At 48.9% G+C, this 16859-nt stretch overlaps 1 protein-coding gene across 1 annotated transcript in view; it reads right to left on the reverse strand.

Annotated features, from left to right (window-relative positions):
- The window catches only part of Sntg2 (syntrophin gamma 2), a 115283-nt gene that overhangs the window by 3561 nt on the left and 94863 nt on the right, over positions 1–16859 (reverse strand). Inside the window, exons 13-16 of the mRNA XM_023704813.1 lie at positions 16069–16140; positions 12380–12586; positions 9199–9291; positions 2830–2940 (exon numbers count right to left, since the gene is read on the reverse strand). Of these exons, the coding sequence (XP_023560581.1) occupies positions 2830–2940; positions 9199–9291; positions 12380–12586; positions 16069–16140 (483 nt within the window). The remainder of the gene's footprint in view (positions 1–2829; positions 2941–9198; positions 9292–12379; positions 12587–16068; positions 16141–16859) is intronic.

Here is a 16859-nt window from a genome sequence, read left to right on the forward strand (position 1 = left end):
GAGCACACAGGAGAGGATGCCGAGTTCACGACAGAGTGAACAGTGCCCGCTGCAGTCTCTCCCAAGGACAGGCTTGTTCTCCCCGGTGCTGCTTTGGGATTCTTCAACCCATCTCTGTCCCACATTAGGGATTATCAGATACTCACCGTCCTAGAGAGCAGCACACACTGATTAATGCATGTCATTCTAGGGGTGGCAGTAATGTTTTCCTCCTCGGGCCGTGGTAAAACTTCTGGGATGTACTGGGCAGTATTTTCTGTACTAATCTCCTCCTGTTTTATGAATGTATTGATTTTAAGCATATTTTTAAAGTGTACACGCGTACTAAACTTGCTGCTGGAGATAAAAGCTGGGGCTCACAGCTGCCTGTTGGGGGCTCCATCTCAGGGAAAAATGGAATCATGGAGACCTTACAGCCTGGTACTGAAAGCAGCAGGAGATGGGTGTGGGGTAGGGGAGGACACCATCAACCCCTCCTGCCATACACCCCAGCCCCTGTCCTCACGATCTAAGTCATAGAGGTAATTCAACTAAACAGCACCGCATGTACCTTTCTGTTGGGTTCAGAGAAACAGACTGGTGGGGGGGGTACTTTAAGAAATACTAGGATCTCCAATTCCAGCCAGTGGAAACATTATGAAAGCTGCCCAAGGTCCAGCCTAATAGCTCAGTGGATTAAAGCGCCTGCTTAGGCAGATGCAGGGGTAGGAGGTTTGGTCCAGGCCTGCCCTGCCGGCCCCACCCCCCAGGGTGCACTGAGATGGCAATTGAGACTGGGCGTGGTGGCACATGCCTATAATCCCAGCTCTTGGGAGGCTGTAAACAGGCAGATCACTACGAGTCCAATCTGTGTAGTGAGACCATGAACACCCTGTAGACCTTTCCCTAAACATACAAAAAAAAAAAAAAAAAGGAAGAAGAAAAGCTGCCCAAATCCCTAAACTATGGCGTGCAAGTAGAACTAGTGCTCTGTTCTGTGCTCCCAAAGCCTCGGTACCTCCCAACCCCATTTTAAGCTTCTCTTTGGGCTTGTTACCCAGGCTGGGTTCCAGCTCAGTGTCAGAGAGATTTGAACAGAACAGTAAAAGAAACAGTTTCCTCATTACCAATCATTCAATTCAAAAATTCAATTAATAGAGCTCCCATCATCTCTAAAACTCCTGGTGAGCAGATAAAGTGACAAAGCCTCCCAGACTATTTGTGCTGACACAAATAGTGTCTGCTCACATCCAACCTTTGCAACAGCTTTGATTCTCAACTTAGAATGGAGTCTGGGGCTCTTTGTCTAAGAAAGGCATTGATGTCAAGAATGCTCATGGGTATAACTTTTTATGTTCTCACGTGAGTTCTAACAAATGCAGAACCCCAGCTGGAAAGGTCATTTCTCAAAATGACCCAGGTGGCTTACATCCCTGGTGCCTGGGGTCCCTTTCTCCACTCTGGGCAGGATAGAAATTTGTTCCACCCTCCTCAGGGTCTTCCCTGTCTTAGGCTGAGGCTTCAGGGCTCCTCACCTATGTAGACACTACCAGGGCCCACAGGAATCCCTGGTCTTTGCTCTGCAGTCACAGGGAAGATCTCTACTTGTCCCTAGCCAGGTCCCCCAGCTCATGCCCCGTGGTAAAACAGACAGAACTTGGGCAACCTGGGGTCAGGGGAGGGGGATGAGGTAGGCACAGTCAGCTACTTAGGTGTGTTGGGATATATCCACCTGTTTCACGGCCACATCTATGTGAAGCTAATTTGTTATATTTGAAAATTTGCATTTTTCACATAAGTCACTTCAGCTTTTAGCCTTGAACCCATTGCTGTGAGATCTGGAACTTTCTGGAACTTTCCTTCCTTCACCAGCTAGACTGTAAACTCACTCAGAGGCAGAAAGAATTAAGTCTGTTTCAAAGCAGGTGCCTCAAATGACTGTAACAGTGGTCAACTCTGTCTGCTAGACATTACCTGGCATCTCCAGCCCTCATGTGAATACAGGTCACCGAAACCTAGCTGATCACTGAAGAGCAGAAAACACATCTAAACTGAATGAGCTAGTGACCCAGTGAAGGACATTCCTGATGCCCAGTGAGCAGCATAATGTCCCCAGAGTTGAGTCTGGGGACAACAGGACTCTGTGGAAGCCCCTGGAGAACCCTTGACACAACACCTACAGGGCCACAGTGATATCCCCCATGCACTCACTCAGCACGGGGTGAAGAGGGTGGTGGGTGTGACATGGGAAGGGTGACATCTGATGCCCTTGCCTCGCCAGAGTCCTCAACTAATTGCTCAAACCAAACAGGAGAAAGTTTTAACTTCACCAGGAATGGCGAGGTCAATGTAGGCAAAAATTCAAATATGAAATGACTACAAGTCTCTGCCTCAGTTTCCTTAGCTACCCAGGGTTCTAGCTCCCTGGTGCCTCATTCCCTGTCCCCAGCATCTGTTGACAATAAAATGACATCACAATGCAATGAATGGAGAGTTACTTCAAAAGTCTCTCAAATGAACAGATAAGTCTGTTCCTGAGGTTACAGACGAGTGTCAGACCCTCAGTGCATTTCATACAGATCTTCTATTAAATGTTGACTTTGAGAATATTTTAAATTAAGGATTTCCTCCTAACAACTATGAAGATCGTGATATTTTAGTAGAATCAAAAGATCAGTTTCACTGATCCCAATTTTAGAATGTTAAAACCTCTTCAAGAAACAGAGGCTGTCTTGCCATGTCTCTTGTCGGACTTCTAAAAAAGATTTGTGCCTTAGGACCAGCTTGTTCAGGCCCATGTGGACATTTGCACACTCACTGCTTGTGCCCGCACGTGTGTCAGTTCCCTACCTTCATCTCGATTTGCTTGGTGTCCAGGTTCTGAAATAGGAGCTTTACTCGAGTGTTCCCGTCGTCAGAAGACCCCTTCAGCTGGGAGAACTTGAATCTCCAGAGCACATTCTGTAAGGGAATGGAATTAGTTATTCCTGAGGGAGCTTATTTATTCAAAATAACATCTATTAATAGTTAAAAAGCCTACAGATAAATGCTATCCTCTGCAGCAATCTGATCTACCTCTGCAGCCATCTGGTCTACCTCTGCATAGAGGGTATCAAGCCGTGCCTGATGCTGTTCCTATCTGCACTGGCTGTCTGCCCCTCCACCCCTATGCCAGCCCTAGGTTTTAAGGACACATTACCATCTATAATCTTCATTCCTCTACCTCCCTGGGCTTCCTGAGCTTGGCTTCTTAAAAGTGTCCTAAAACTCTGGTCCTCTTTTTTAATTACCCACTATCAAGCCTGGGCCCAGAAGATCTGAGCAAGACAGGTGGAAGACAAATTTAGGTCTTAGAGCAGATTAAAGCATCTGCAAGCAGGCGCAGGTGCCGGGGGGTTCGAACCCCGGGCCTACAGCACTGGCCCTGCCCCTGGAGCATGCTGAGACGGCAATTGAGACTGGACATGGTGGTACACGTCTGTAATCCCAGCTCTTGAGAGGCTGTATAAAAAGGTGGATCACTACAAGTCCGATTTAGTAGTGAGACCCTGAGCACCCTGTAGACCCTTCCCTAAAATTAAAAAAAAAAAAAAAAAAAAAAAAAACAGGATTCTGACCAATACCAACCGAGCTGAGGCTCTGGGCCTCCCTCCACCTTGGGCTCTGATAGCCAGCACAGAACATGGGGTTGCACCACCTCCAACACAACCAAAAAAGTAACTGAGCCATGAAAACATCTTAGAGATGGAAGGCAGTCCACAAATGCCTACTCTAATCCAAAGAGGCAAATAACTGTATAGTGGTGCCTTTTCTAAAAGACAGTCTTTAATTGTCTGTATTTTATTATACTAAACCTATCTTTCCAGAAAAATTCTGATAGGAAAAGACAGTTATTTTTAGCAAGGTATAGGCTGAGTTTCTAGGAAAAGCTTTTTTTTTTTTCCATTATAATGTATTTAGTGTAGGGGCTACAGGGTCTCAGTAGATTGGCCTTGTAGTGATCCTCCTGTTTGCTGCGCCCCAAGTGTTGGGATTACAGGCACACGCCATCACGCCCAGTCTCCATCGCCATCTCGTATGGCCAGCATGGCATGCCGAGTGTAAACCCCAGCCACTGCACTCTGCCTAAGCAGGTACTTTAGTCCGCTGAGCTATCTGGCTGGCCCAAAAAGCTTTTTTTTTTTTTAAGGAAATGACATATTTTTCTCAAAGTGTCTTAGGGGACAGGGGGGTGAGCAAAGGGAGCGCTTTCATAGACACCTAAGTCACACCTGACCGCTGACCCTTTCATTCTCTGTTCATATGCTGACTTCAAGATTCTCCACCACGTCTTCCTTGTATACGGAATTTAGAAACTGGACAGAGGCGTTGCATTTCAAGGCAAGTATCAAAGCAAGTGTCCTACCATCAAGCTATATTCCTTGACCTTTTGTTTTGTTTTTTAGAGACAAAGTCAATAATTTCCCCAAGCTGAGCTCAAAATGAGAATCCTGCTTCAGCCTCCAGAGTGATGGGATTGCAGGTGTGTTTCGCCACATCTGGCTCAGAGCAGGCGTTTCTGAGTCATGGGGACACAGAAGCAAACACCAGCAGTAAACAGAGGGGCTAGCACCAAGGATGACAACACAGAAAGGCTGCCGAGCATCCCACCCAGGGCCTTCCTCTGTGATCCATACATGATCCCTATCCCGTGGCACCTCACAGCACAGCTGAAGGCTGAGAACAGCTGTGACTAGCCCTTCCGACCAATTAAACTGTCTGCTGTGTCTCCGGTTATCTATTCTTGGGCTTCCTGGGAGGAACCTGTGGTCACATGTGGCCACTAGTGGAAGCCAAAGAAATCCTGGGCTTGCAGACCTGCTGCTCTCCTCACAAACACGCAACACCCAAACCATACTAGGATGGGGCAGCAGTACACGATTCAAATTAGATTACGAAGCAGAAGGCTAGGAGGCCAGGGAAATGGCTCAGTAGAATAAGCGCTTGCCTGGCAAGCGCAAGGGCCTGAGTTCAATCCCTGGTTCCAAAAAAAAAAAAAAAAAAAAAAAGAAGAAGAAGAAGAAGAAGGCTCGAGCATGTTTGCCCCTTCCCAGAATAAAAATCCCAGGAATAATATAAATCAGCATTTTGCATAATGCCATCAGCAGCTTTTAAAAATACTTTCTACAAAAGGGCAAAGACACCTGTGTGACAGATTTGTCTAGTGCTTCACAGAGTCGTGAGGTCCCTGCAATTAAGTGTTTTAGGTGATTTCTAAGCATCTACTGCTTTGAGAAAAATGCTTCCTTTGGAAAACCACACCCCTGCCCCAGTTCAGTGGCATAATAAATTGTATTCCATAGCCATGGTCGAAGAAGAAAGACAGCTCCTGCTGGTCTGAGATGTACTACAAAATGGTCCACATGCAGAGGACAGGGTTGTCATGGGTAACAAGCCTCATGCCCTTGTCCCTTCCTGATCCCTGTTGAGTGAATGTGGTGACACCGAAAGCCCCTGGGAGGACAGCACTCTCTCAGTCCCCTGTCCACATCTGCTGGAGCAGTTGGTTTCCACTCTTCCTGAAGGTTCCTCCCATTCCATGACTATAAAGGAGTTTTTCTCAGAAAAAAGAGCACGGTCTCCACTATCTATGTAATTTCTGCATGTTTGGTCTAGAAAGCATTTAGTTAGCAGTTTAATTTCAAGCCCTGCTCCCTTCTTAGCAGAGGGCTGGGTCTCTGGAGATGCAGATGGACTGTGGATGTCCCAGCGGATAAATAAAGGCTGCAGGTGGTCTTCATTTTAGATCTCAACCCCAGAAGAGAGAAAATCTCTGAGGTTTTAGGGATTAAAGAACAGGCTTACAGGTGTTTGTGGTCTATGTGAAGCATGCGAATGGTTACTCTTGGGCTGCAGGTGTTGTAAGTGGTGACCATCAGCGCTATCTTCCCTGGTACACAAAGATGCATTTTTAAAGTGCTGGCAACCGAAAGTCAGATTTGAATCCATCCTTGGGACCAGGAGCTGCTGATTTAAGCCATGCTTCCTTCCCAGAAATTTCCTGGGGAGCCTAGAGAGCCTTTTATTCTACCCACTCAAGTAAACCAGGTCTTCAATTCCTTTCCCACAAGAGTCAATTCCCTTTCCTTTTATCTCCTCCCAAACTGTCTTTCTGTTTCGTCCCATGAGCCTTGACTCAGCCCCATGATATCATGGGGTCTCAGCCAAGTGCAGGACCAGGATATGGGAGCATTGAGCCCACTCCAAGCCCATGGGACAGTCCAGCCATCCCCCCAGATGTGGAGTTGTAGTCTTGAGGCTATCGGTGGACAGCATTCATCCAGAAAGGAAGAAGAAAGTCTGGAATAGAAGACAACATGCAGAGATGAGGCTCTTTTTCCAAAATGCACCAAAGCCATCAACCCTGTTTGCTCTGGGGTCTGCAGGAGCTGTGCTCTTCATGTCCATCCAGCCTCCTCTGCATTATCACCGCTTGATGGTCTCATGTCCACACAGCAGCTGTCCCTCCTTCCTTCTCCAGCTCCACCAATTTCTAGCTTCTCTCTTGCATTGGTTTAATTAGAACAGAAACAGAACAGCTGCTAAAGCGAAGAGAGGGCACAAGAGAAGCTCTGAAATTAAGCATCCCAACCCCCAGCTGGACACGGCAGGTGACAGTCCTCCTCCAGTCATCAACCCCTCATTTCTGGCAGCTGGAACAGTGTTCTGGTTCATTCTTCTGTAATGATGTTAAAGCAAGAATTAATGAATGTCTTCTCATTTTTTATGTAAGTGCAGGAAACATGTCCATAGCCAAACATGTTTATTTTCCTGCTAAATACCCCTTTATTAATGTTGAACATAGACAGTGGATGGTGAATGAAATGATGTTTGGTAATAATTGCTTGTCGTGGGCCAGCGAGATAGCTCAGCAGACTAAGAGCCTGCTTAGGCAAGCGCAGGGACCGGGTTTCGGTCCGGGTGTACTGAGCCAGAGACACAGTCTGGGTGTGGTGGCACACACCTATAATCCCAGTGCTGGGGAGTCGAAAACAGGAGGATCACTATGAATCTAAGCTACATAGTAAGATCCTATACCAAATACAATAATAATAATAATTAATAATAATAATAGCTTGTCTTTCTTTCAAGCTCAGAATTAGACAATTTTGAAATTGGAAATGATGTGTGCATCTGAGGCTAGATCCGTGTAGATACCTGGGTGACTGTCGAGATCCGAGTCATCAGGATTCTTAATGTCTCATTGGTGCTGGGCTCAGAGCCAGGGGCTTACGTGTGCTAAGCAAGCCCAGTAGCTCAGAGCTGCATATCAGTTGCAAGTTGCTTCTTACAGGCCTTCAGTTTTTGCCGGGTTGTGGCTAGGTGTGGCTCAGAAGTAACACACACAGGGGTCTGATTCCACAGTGCAATGGTGGTTGTTTTGTGCTGTGTGTGAGCGTGGTAAATGTCATGCCATGACCGTAAGTACTGTGTGTACCCCTGATGGCAAACACTCTGATGATTTCCCTGGAAGTAAAATAGCAGTGGCTCTCATGAATTTGCTAGTCCCAGCATTCGGGACAGGAAGCAACTTCCTGATCTAGCTCCAGGTTTCTCAGCCTTTGGGCTAACCATATGTTAGGTCCAATGACCTCTGGGGTGCATGCTTCTTGTGCACTTTGGGGTGCTGAGCAGCACCCGTGGGCTCCCCCCAGCAGCTCCGTGCAGGAGAAACGCCCCATAAATCAGAACACCAGTGTCTCCTGACAGCTCCCCACATCATGTAGGGCATCCCCATCCTGGCAGAAGCCCCTGCTCTATTGGAATGGAAAAGGCAGAAGCAAGGGCCAAGGACCCACGAGGGAGGGTCAGCCCAAAGTGCTGGCTGCAGGCCCAAGCTCACAGCACCAATCTTCTTCAACCGGAAGCTCAGACATAGCTGGGAGAAAATCAACTTCAGCTTTTCGAGGCTTGAGAAGAAGCCACACTCAGAATAGATGGGAATGAGGGAAGGCTGGGGCTGAGCTTGTGCCCCGGTTGTATGGCCAGAGAAGATGTAGGCAGCAGAAATGAGCAAGGTGGTGCTCAGGGGCTTTTTTGGGAGGACACTACTTTGGTGGAGTCCTTTTCTTTTCCTTGCTTTTCCTTCCTTGCCTTGTTCCCCTTCCTTTTCTCTCCTTTTCTTTCCTTCTTTATTTTTAACAGGATGTAGCCCAGGCTAGCCTTGAACCTGGATTTTCCTGCCTCCCGGCCACTGGAGTGCTGGGCTATGGTGTGTGCCACCAAGCCTGGCTGAGGTCACTATTTGGAGCTAAGTTCCAGACTGAGGCCCTAAATACCTGACCAAAATGGAGCCACTCACACCAGGTGCTACACAATCAAACTGAATCTTCCCATAAATGGGAAAGTCCCCAAATGGACCAGATTTCCATAAAACCTGGAGATTCACAGCAACCAATCAGAAGAGGAGCAGGCAGCCCAAGGCCTGCGAGTTAGGATGCTTCTACTTTAACCCCTGCCACAAAAGCAGTGGAGTATGAACCAGCCTGTGCTCTGTGAACAAGATACTGCCCAGTGCAGGCCTGGCCTGAAAAGCTAGTTAGCTCCTTCAACTCAACTGGTTGATATTTTGTTTGTGGACAGCAGCATTCCTCAGCCAGGGATTTTCCCACTGTGCTCCTCTTTGGTCAGCAGGAAGAGGGGGTCCTGCACCATCATAGTAGGAACCATCAGCATTGTCTTTTCCTAACACATCTGGGCCAAGGTGGACTCAAATGCTTGTGCCCATGTAGCTCATCGCCTTTGCTCACAGTGACACCTTCAGACCAAGGAAAGCTGAATTCCAGGGCAGCATCCAGTTCCCAGAACCAGTGCTGGACACACACAGTGCCAGAAATGCTCAGGTTTGAAGCCAGCAAAGATCAACGCTTCCTTTCAAAGTTTTTAATGCCCTGGGTCTTACCCTTGCAGGGACTCAAGAAAGCCCATCCTGTGCCTCCTCTTGCCCTGACTCCACCCTGATGGGAACCATAGTCACCACGTCCAGGTGGCCTCTCTACTGTGTGGGCTCAGGGCTCATGAGAACCCTCAGGCCTGAGCTGTGAGGAGGAAGACAGTCTGGGCAGGCTCGGGTCAGACACCACGCTCAAGCACCAGCACTGGTGATTTCCAGCATCAACAACCCTTGAAGGCTGTGAAATGTGTCCCCAGCGTCCTTGTGCACGGACTGCTCCATCTTACCTTCGTCTTGCTGTCGAAGCAGGTGAATCCCAGAGCGAAGTCCACGGTGAAGCACAGCACTTCTCCCTGCCAGCTGCACATGTATGTTTTTGACTGCAAAAAAGCATTCATTTTGAGAAAACATGAAAAGCTCTGTTCCATGAGGTAGTTATCAAATTAAGGTTCTCAGTCAAAAGACGTGTTTTTAAATCCATGTGCAAACTGGAAGACCCCAGGTCTCAGGAGCCTGCAGAGATGTCCTGTCTTGGGATAGACTCTTCTTGCTTTGTAACATTAGGCAGACATTTCAGCTTTGGAAAAGCTGGGTCCAGATAGGCATCACTTCACTAACAACAAATGAATGACACAGCCCAAGAAACCTGTGGTCCCCAAGACGCTCCTGAGGGACACCCTCCTGCACTCTGGATAGGAATCCTAGGGCCGCAGGTAGGTTCCGGTGCCATCTAGTTATATTGATGATTTTTAACCTAAAATAAACCTGGCTGACAAGTCATATCTGAAAACAGCCAGGTAAGCAAGTTGCGTTAGGCTTCATGCTTGTAATGAAAATCATCTAAAACTTAATTGTGTAATTAAGTGGGAGCGTCTGGTGGGGAGCCAATAATTGTCTTTTAATGAGTCCCATAAATCTCATCTGAGCACTATTTAATATTTCATTGACTTTCTCTTAGGTCCTCCTGATTTATTATTTTTTCAGGAGAAGCAATAAAACTTCTTTGTGGTGTTCCATATGGCATCATATATCCTCTCAAGAACAGGACTGGATTTAGAAACATAACTCCAGACTGGTATCTCTTAATAATTTATCTTCAAAATTAATTTTTAGTGTTCAAGGAAATTATGTTTTCCACAGTTCAATGAAAAGTGTGTTTTAAACATTGACTGTTAAAATTTCCAAATATTCCAAGAGATGAAACAGCAAACATGTTAAATGCCAGCAAGAGGAAGGTGCATGGCTTACTCATGGCTGCCGGACTTTATTTTAAATAATATTGCTTACAATCAATCATGTTGCCAAGAGAAAGATGGGCAGGAGAGCCAGCCAAGTTGCCCTCTAGTGGGTTAGAAACATGTCCCACTGTGAGGAAATGTGTACTAAATGCTTAGAAATCCTCCCAGAGAAGTCACAGCCCAGCCACAAGGGCAAGAAAATGACCATCGCCAGCCCACAGCAGCAAGGGTCACTGTCACCAACCTAGGAATCTGCATGTCTTCTAGAGACTTTAAATCCAGTCTTGAACTGAATCTAAGTCAGCCTATCATGAGAAAAAACTAACAAATCAAGCAAAAAAAGAGATGGCAGGTAGAGAAAAGAAACCCTGCTTCTCGAGTCTCCTGAGAAGGCTACCGCTTACTGTGTCTGAACTTGCCGTCTTGTTCCAGGGACCTGACACCTTTCCTTCTTTGTCACCCAAAAGGCTGCATATTTTAGTAGATAGAATATAATTTGCAGAACAGAAATTCTTAGGAGGGATGACACCATGCTGGTTCAACTGATAGGTGACCCTGGAGAAGTCACACGGCCCTTCTGAACTTGAGTTGAATTAATGAAAGGAAATGAGCCCTCGCATCTTAAACCTAGTTTACAGTTGAGTAATTCACACAAGTCTACAATCTGGAATATTAATTAACATAGATGGAATTCTCACAGATGCTCTATGGGGTGTGTGTGTGTGTGTGTGTGTGTGTGTGTGTGTGTGTATGGTGTTAAGAGTCAATGACTTGCAGAATCTGTACTGCAGACTACAGTGCTCTTGCACAAGTTTCATGGAAGGAGAAAGGGGCCCAGCCGTGAGTCTACCTGGCCAGTCTGCAGTAGCGCCCCAAGTTGATCCCAGGGCTGGCCTTAGATGTGCAGACAGCACCTCATTTCAGACAGGAGCCCTTGGGGACTGGGTGGCCAGCTCTCCCAAGTCTCTCAGCCGTGCTCCTTTCTACCTCAGTCACCCATGAAACACTCAAAAGCTAAGTCCTTAATCTTGGAAGTGTTTTCTGCAGAATCCACTTGGGACCCTTGATGCCTTCTCTGGCCCCAGCAAATGTCAGATCTTCATTGGCTGTCCCCACTGGGAGGACACCTCTGCATGCCAGCAAGCACAAAACACATCTCCAGTTTGAAGTTAGAGACAAAGTGGTTACTGTACTCTTTGGAAAGAAAATGACAATGAAAGTCCTGCTTATGAAGCAAGCAGCCCTGTGAGGACACAGACAGTTCCTATGGTTGGTTTCTCCATAACTAAAGTCCACCATGCATCTGTACAGGCCCCTGAGGAGGGGATGCTGTGCTGAGGGGCAGCCCCAGTCCCAGTCTGGCAGCTCTAGGCGAGGGGGCAGTGGCTAGAGAGCAGGGAGGAAAGTTAGCCTCTGTGTCCCTGGGACCTGTGGGTGTGTTGCTGCTGCATGTCCTGACCCAGGACCCCTTCCATGTGGCAGTCACAGCTCATCCCATCCTGGAGTCTGGGGGCAACTTGCCAGTGGAGGTGCAGGTGAGCGGTGCACCAGAGCTGCATGCTTAGCATGCACACGTGTATCTATATGGCGAAGCCCTCTTGCCCTGCTAAGTTTGAGCTTTCAGAGCTGTTGACACCAGCAGAGGTGACCCCAGGCCTTCTGTGACACGCTCCCTCATTTATCTCCCATCACTCTAGTTTCTAGCAGTGTATGTCCCCGTAAAGGATCCCACTATTGATCACAACTAACGAGGGCACAGCATACTGTATCCAGCTAATACATGTTTAAATGTGAAAGGGACTTATTTGCTGCCACAAAGAAGGGAGAAGCAGTTCACACACAGGATACTCAGTGGTCCCCTTTGGACCGTCCTAGTTGAGAACACTGGCCACTAAGGTCCCTAGTGCGTGACACCCTGTAGTCCCTGCAGCACATGTTGTGCTGCCCTGTATGTGACAGTTCTGCCTCAGGGCTGAAAGAAGCTTCACTTCCCAGGGACACTGGATGGGAAGTGCCTCCGCCCTCTCCTCGCCTTGGGTATAAACCCAAATGCAAAGCCCCATGTCACCTGCCACACAATAGCTCCCGTTTCCTGCTCACACCTTGTGCAATTTGAACAACCATTCTGCGGGGTGACGTGGATGAACCATGCCCATCCGTGGTCCATTCACCTGATATCATGGCTACATACATCCTCATCACTATCCCTGGGGACTGCATGAGAGCTCACCCCGGTCCTCTGCACCTCTAAGAATGTCGCTCTCTGGAACGCCTTCTCCCACACGGCCAGTTCCGTGCCCAGCTCCACTGTGAAGACGTGGCTCCTCCCCTGGCCAGCCAGGAGGCTGAAGCAGTATGGCCTCTGGTCTTCCAAGTCAAAGTCCTGCAGCCCCAGATAGAGATTGGCCTGCAGCCAGTAGTCGTCCATCACCCAGAACTGCAAAACAGGTGAATTGGAACTGGGTCAGAGTGGCAGGGCTGAGGCCAGACTGTGGAGACCAACTGCCATGTGGCAGGGCACTTGGGGACAGGCTTGGGTGTCCCCTTTGCCTGGTGGAGCTCACCACATGCCATACCCTACAGGCAGGTTCCACAGCAGCATCTGCAGCCCCTAGTGAAGAAATAGTCCATGAATAAACCCTAAATGATGTCTGTCTTCTGATTATCTGTCCCCAACAAGTAAAATGCTGGTATCCATACCTTGCTTTTCTACATCGATTTTAAAGATAAAAGTCTTGATATTTCTGTACTCAGGGACAGCATAAAGCAACAACCAGCCTGGCTCTACTGGTACACACCTGTAATCCCAGCACTCTGGGAGACTGAGGCAGGAGGGTTGGAAGTTATAGCCCAGCCTGGGCACCGAAGCCACTTAGCAAAGTTCTGTCTCAGAATAAAAATGGGCCGGAGATGTGGCTTACTGCAAAAGCCCAGAGTTTGATCCCAGAACAGACTTCTGTGCTGCTCAGAGGGTCTCTAGGAATGATGGGTCTCAGGCTCCCTACGGAAGACTCTGGACCAGGTTTCCTGGTCAGGCAGGGTCCAGGTATGTGAACTAGAAGATCCTGACCAAATGCTTTAAAAACTCCACAAGCAAAATCATAGCAAAGCAGATACAGAACAGTCACGGCACCTGTCAGTGCAGCTGCGCCCTGCTGTCCCGCAGCCCCGGAGACAGGACCAGGAAGTGGCAGCACCCTGGTTTCATCTCCCATAAGACTCACTGTTCTCAGTGTCAGTGAGAGCAGCCAGGATGTCCCTGCCTGTCATCACTGCAGGCCAGAGTCACAGAAGCCACACCTGGCTGCTGGCTCTTCCTCTGCCTCTCCATCTCTCTCTGTCTCTCTCTATCTCTCTATTCCCACTGTCTTTACACCTCCTCATCTCCACCTACTCCTACACCTACTCACAGTTAATCCATCTGACAGAGGGTGGCTTCCCTACAGCTCCGTGAGGGGGCAGCGGCAAGGAAAGGCACCTGTCTGCCCACAGGACAAGGTTGGGCTCTGTGCTGACTCAGGAGTGACTCTGCGGGCCCTGGCTGCAGGCTGCAAACCCATCTCCTGCTGAGGGCAGCCGCTTTTCCTCCGGTGGAGGCTGGATAGCAGACAAAGGCACTGTCACCCTCCTGCTAAAAGCCATCTCATCCTGCAGTGCCCAGGGACATGGGCCTCAGTCTCTCCCCATCCTAAGTCTTCCAATAAGGGCTTCTCTGCCTGTTTAACCTCAGTCAGAGAATTTTGCTCCAGCCATGATGTTAGGAAAATTATTCAGGAGTCCTCACTCTCAGCATCGGGCTTACTCAGGCAGCTGTTCTCAGGCAGCGGAGGAGCCTGCTATGAAGCACTGCGAATCCCACAGACCCACCATCCTTTCTAATGCACAGAGTGGGGGAGGATTGAGATGCACTTTGAGGCCATTTGGGGCAGGGCTGGGGCTCAGGATTTGCTCCTCAGGAGTGAGGATTCCCTCAGCTGTGTGAGGAAGCACAGGGAGAATCCAGGGAAGCACAACCATCCCCATCCTGAGCCAAACACTGGCAAGTTCAGTTTTCCTGAAGTTGCAGACTTGGGTATTTTCATGTTGGGACAGTGCCCAGGCTGTCACCGGGTGTTCCTCGCAGTGGAAGCCAGCGACTTCCAGCAATCTAGCTGACAACTGCAATCAGGCGGATGAGTGTGACTTCCTCATCCATTTCCTGGGCAGTCCCCACCCCAGAGTCATTGCATTCCTGCTGCTCTGGCCCTGAGGCACTAGAAATGACAGTGCCTGGGCCCAGAGGTCAGGAAGGACGTCTCATTGACCCAGAAAGGCCACCTTTAGAGAGCACTGTGTTATGGCAAGGGCTTATGGTCATCCTCCCACTCAATGAACAGAACTTGTACAGACAGATCAGAAAATAGAGCCTGGATATGAGGGTTTTTTTCTAGCATCCTTTTCTTTTCCCCTCAGTACTGAGGATTGAACCCGGGACCTCTGTACTCAGTGACATCTGCAGCCTTCGCTTTTCTTTCCAACTTTTGTCTGGCCAGACTATGCGGGCTCACACCGTGATCTCCCCTCAGCCTCGCAGAGTTCTGTGATTCCAAGCACGCGCCCTCATGCCTGGCACGACGATCCCATTTTAGAGAGGGTGAAAGTGAGGCTGAATGACGCTGAGCCTTTTTCTGAGCACTGGAGCCAGGGCTGGAACTGACCAGTGTCAGGGATGGCTGTGTGTTCAGAGCTCCAGCACCGGGTCTCCTGCTCCTGCAGCCCCCAGCCACGCCCTGCTGTTCTGGAGGGGGCAGGTCAGCCCAGCCCAGGGACCCTCATCCCTGAGGACCGGGAGGCAAGAGCACCAGCCTCAGCTTGCGTCCCGGCAGAAGCCGTCAGCCTGGCATGAGGCCACTGCTCCTCTGGGGCCTGGATTGGAGCAGTGCGAGGCAACCATTGTTTCTTTCCTTTCAGGCTCAATGTCCCAATTTGTGAGTCTGCACCTCTGCCTGCGTGGCTCAGTGCCTCTGCTCTCACAGACCCGGTGGCCCGTCAGCACAGGGTTGTGGCACCAGGCAGAAAAGTTCCGCAGACCTCCCAGGGGGAGCTGGGCTGCCTCTGCACTGCTGTCCCATGGGACAGGAAGTCAGGCCCCTAGAGATCAGGAGATTGCTTCTGCAGCAGTGGATTCACTAAACCAGATTACTCTGGAAGCCTGCGGTGGCCATTAGGAAGGGGCTGATGCTCAGGTGAAGAAGCGCTTGCCTGGCAAGCGCAGGGTCCTGAATTCAATCCCCAGTACCACACACACAAAAAAAGAAGGAATTGTTGACCTTTATTAGTAATGGAGGACTGACTCATTCTCTAACAGGAGTGGAAAACTCTGTTAGTTATTCTGGTCAGTCTAGCCCATGCTTAAATAAAAGCATTAGCACTCAGAATTGTATCTGAGAGTTAAACACATCCCCAACAAAAATAGTAACAGCACAAACAATGACAACAATGAAAATTCCTGGAGTAGATCACTCTACCTGGGAGTATTAGAGCACATCCCCCCACCAAATATACACATGCACGTAGTATCTATCCATCCATCCATCTCTCCATCCCTGCATCCATCATTCCTCCCTCCCTTCACCCACTCATCATCCATTAATCCCTCTTATCATCCACCAGCCATCCCCCTATCCATCCATCCCCATCCTTCATCTCTATCCTTCCAACTATCCACCTATCCCTCCCTCCATCCCTCTGTCCATCCATCCATCCATCCACCACCACCCTCCACCAACCTCCTGAGCCTCAGCACAGTGACCACCCTAAGGATGGAGTTAGAAGGGCTTCATATTCCTTTGCTACTTCTGTGGTGAGGAGGTCATCCCCACTCTGCAAGCCGGAGGCATCTCATTTCTACGAAAGCTTAAGCGAGCCCAGGGCACCCACCTTATGAACTTTAAATAGCACCTCACAGAGGTTATAGACACTCTCTGCCCGCAACCAATCGGCTGAGCTCACCTGCAACAAACAGAAAACGATGCATGAAAAGAGGTCAGCACCTTGAGGTGGAGGTAAGCATGCACAACACGACAGATTCAGAGCGTCTCCCACGTCAGAGGACCCTCAGCCACCTTCAGGCCCCCGAGCAGCTCAGGGAGGTGACTCAGCACCCTGGGCGGGGTGTGACCCCAGTGGTGAATTATGGAGACAACGCCTGGCCAGGGAGTGGCTTGTCTAGGATATACCACTGGGCATCATTTGGGAAGCTTAAATTCTTTTTACATTTATTTAACTAAATATAGACAATTTAAGCTGGGTTTGCAAGTGAAAGTCAACGAGCCTCTGAGGTGCCAGGGTGTGACAATCCTGTGTGCAGAGGGCTTGCTTGTTAGGACTTCTTATTGCCCAGTTCTGTTTCAGAAACGGATACAAATTCCACTCATTGACTGATGTAGTCGAACCTGTTTTTATTGGCACCCACAGCTACCTTAGCAATAATGACAAAATAACTCAAGGTTTGAGTGATACTTTGTGTTTTATAATTAATATTCAGAGAGCGCAGGCCCAGCGAGTGAGTGAGACCACCGAGGGCTGCGGGATCCTGAACAGACCCAGAACGCAGGCCCAGCATAGAACCCTTCAGCAGAACTCCCTGCAAAGAGGCTAGAGGCAAGACCCACCCAGCTGATTCAGGAGCAGAGCATCTTCCCAGAGAGACACAAAGGGTTCAACTCTAA

Source organism: Octodon degus, unplaced genomic scaffold (assembly GCF_000260255.1).
Source record: "Octodon degus isolate 3935 unplaced genomic scaffold, OctDeg1.0 scaffold00204, whole genome shotgun sequence".
Lineage (NCBI taxonomy): Eukaryota > Metazoa > Chordata > Mammalia > Rodentia > Octodontidae > Octodon > Octodon degus.